Genomic DNA, 2,981 nt, shown 5'->3' on the forward strand with positions numbered 1-2,981 from the left:
CAAAAACAGTTCAGTTTGCATTGGTTTTGCCTCCCTATTTCCAGACGATGTAACTTGTTGAGATTTGAATGGACTTACATGCCAGTAGTGCTCTAATTAAAGCATTTGTATTCTTGAACAAATGACATCAATAGATCTATCAGGTCCTTTTTTCTGTCTCTTGATTTAAATGGTACTTCATAATGGCGCAAGATATCCTTGAGCAGTGTCATGTTAAATTGATGCAGCTTATTTTTCTTCGCACACTCGCACAAGTTGAAGGCGTCGTATGAAAGGGGATGCTGCGGCCTCAGTTCCTCTGAGATGTGCTCCATCAGCCGCTGTCGCTCTTCTTCTTCTTCCTCTAGAAAGAGTTCCTTTGAACTTTTGCAAACCTTCAGGTGAGGGTGCTTGTTTTCTTCTTCTGTTTGCAGACAGGCGTGAAAAAAACCCTTGCACTTGGCTTTTAGTCAACCACTCTTCTCGCTCAAATAACTTTCTGTTCTGCTCATCTCTTGCCTTCCGCATATCATTGGAAACTTGCTGAGGGTCAGCTTTTAGCCCTGACTGTTCTCCGAGGTCAAACTTTGCCGTCAGGTAGTTTTTAACTTTCTCGGGGAATCTAGTTGATCCTGCTCGTTGCTTGGTTAGGGCCCAGCCCATAATAACACAGCTCGTGGTGGGCGCCGGTTCACTTTCACTCTGGTGGACAGGTTCGCAAGGCTCATCTTCAGTGATGTTGACTGTTGTAGTAAATCTCTCCACCCAATCTCTACGAATCGTATCGTAAAGCGTTTCTGACTGTCTTTCAGCCTCAACGCAGTGATCCCCTACATCTAAATGCGCTTCAAGTTCTGAAAACAGCTGAAAACTCTTCACACACCCAGGCTCCGAACATTCAAAAATTTCAATGTCCGAATTGTCCAAATCGTGATGACGATTGCCTTCATCTGAATCCTCCGCCACAGAATCTCTGCTTTGGTATACACGTGAATTATGAATAGGGAAAAACTCTTCCTTAACTATGAGACAGGTGTCCCCTTGATCTCTTGTCACCAGCTGGTCGAGTGAGATTTCCTTGCCACGCCCAATTCTGTAGGACTTCCACACACGAATAGTTTTCTCGTCAATCTGGACGTTGTGCAGTTTGCTGAAACCATCTATTTTGTTCACTTCTAGGGTTAACTTCGCTTCGTCAACCTCACAAACACATGCGGAGGTACCCTTCACTGGTCGTTCAGGTAGTGCCCTTCTCATGTCCCCCGCTGTCAGAATGTCGTGTCCTTCGTCGCAGAAACGGCGGATGCATGTTTTCATAGGGCACAAGATCCGATCACAAACGTCTTTGCCATATTGCGGTTCAGAAAAGTCATAGCGACAAACGTCTACACCAACCCGTTCACCAACGCTCCTTGCTGCAGCGATTAGAGAATTATTATGGTAGCAACCAGCTTCATCTGATCTCAAATAAACTTGGGTGATGTGAGGCTTCTTGGCCTTAAGTTCTCCTAATGTGTTTTCTAGAATAGAACACACAGCGAACCAATCCTGTTGGCATGCATCAAACAGATGGGCATATGACTGCATCTCCAGCTTTCCACTGACGTCAAGATCGCCTGTGATCACCGTCGATATGTGCCAACTCAATCCTCTCTTACCGAACCAGTCGGACTGTTTTTCTCGATATCTAAGCTGAAGAAACTTCATCGCCCAATCCATTATTATCAGCGCACAATTTGGATTCACACTTATCATCTTCAATTGATCTTGCTTCGCCGCTTCTTGGTTAACGGAACGAACAACATGCGCCTTCCAGTGCAAGATATCTGCCTTTGCCAGCTTGAAGTCGTATAGCAGATCTTCTCGTTCTTCATTGCTGTAAGGAATCCACAGGGCACTTCGAATTCTATCTTCGACTTCATCGAATAAGTTTCGAAGGTCTTGGCAGTCACTGCAGCTTTCTGTATGTTGATGGGAAGTCAGGATCTTGTTCGTCACTAAGTGCGAACTTGCGACAATGATCAGGACAAAAGGCTTCCTCAGGGGTGCAATGAACACGAAAATTGGTTTTCAAATAGCGTTTCCCATTCCTTAGCCTTTCCTTGATTTCAGTGCACCATTGCCTGTCAATCACTCATTTCTCTAGATCATCGACTATCGATTCAATTTTATGGAAACCTGCAAAGCCATCGGCGGCCGTCTTGTCGAGGCCTTGTAAAGACTTTCGCTGCGAAGCTTGTCTTACTTCCAGAATCTTGAAGAGGGTAGTGCGACTTAGAGGTTCAAATCTCTCCTCCTGACAGAACTGCATGTACTGACTAATCATTGTAGAACGAGTTACTGTACGGACAACGTCTGGCATTTCCATTGTCTGGCCACTGTCTAGCTTAAGTAAATTAGTTCCGTAGGATACATCCTGATAAAAAGTACGGGCGATTAATAAATTCAACGAAATGATCAACTTTGCTCATATCAATGCGGACACGATGGTATTTCTTCTCCTCAGGAGCCAAGCCTGGACCTATCGCTCTTGCATGACACCGCGCTCTCTGTATCTGACGTGTAGACACAGGGTCGGTCAGGGTCGGTCGGTCTGTGTGGTCAGGGTCGAACCCTGCTTTTTCGTTCGCCGCTTGTTCAACCTTGCATTTTGCTACTGTACGAAAATATTAAAAGACCATTTTCTGACATCGAATTGATTTTGAAGCGGATTTTTAACGACAGTGCCTTTTCTTCATCGGAAATTTTCAGGTCTCTGAACTTTCTCTTAGGCAGCTCTTTTAATCAACTTCCTTCAACCATGGACAACATGGAATAAGGACTGAAGGAAAAAAATGCTTTTAAAATTACCATACCGCTTATAAGGTCCAATTGTTTTTCTTGTACGCTGATATCGTCCCCTCACAATTTGAACCGTTGTTTAGACTCCCGTGGGACATGGTTTTCGTAGAATGTTATGAAGCCGTTCAAAAAAATCGCAGCACGTAATTTATCGCATCTAA

The 2,981-nt window shown here is 44.4% G+C and overlaps 1 protein-coding gene across 1 annotated transcript; it reads right to left on the reverse strand.

The window, feature by feature from the left end:
* Positions 1-228: 228 nt before the first annotated feature.
* LOC138002177 (uncharacterized) lies at positions 229-1,863 on the reverse strand. Its single transcript, XM_068848259.1, has one exon. It carries the CDS (start codon positions 1,732-1,734, stop codon positions 229-231), a length of 1,506 nt encoding a protein of 501 aa, XP_068704360.1. The 5' UTR covers positions 1,735-1,863.
* Between the last annotated feature and the right edge of the window lie 1,118 nt (positions 1,864-2,981).

This window comes from Montipora foliosa, chromosome 5 (genome assembly GCF_036669935.1).
Source record: "Montipora foliosa isolate CH-2021 chromosome 5, ASM3666993v2, whole genome shotgun sequence".
NCBI lineage: Eukaryota > Metazoa > Cnidaria > Anthozoa > Scleractinia > Acroporidae > Montipora > Montipora foliosa.

Excerpts from the sequence above, each read along its gene's own strand:
- LOC138002177 (XM_068848259.1), bottom strand. The coding sequence starts at position 1,734 with ATGATAAGTGTGAATCCAAATTGTGCGCTGATAATAATGGATTGGGCG.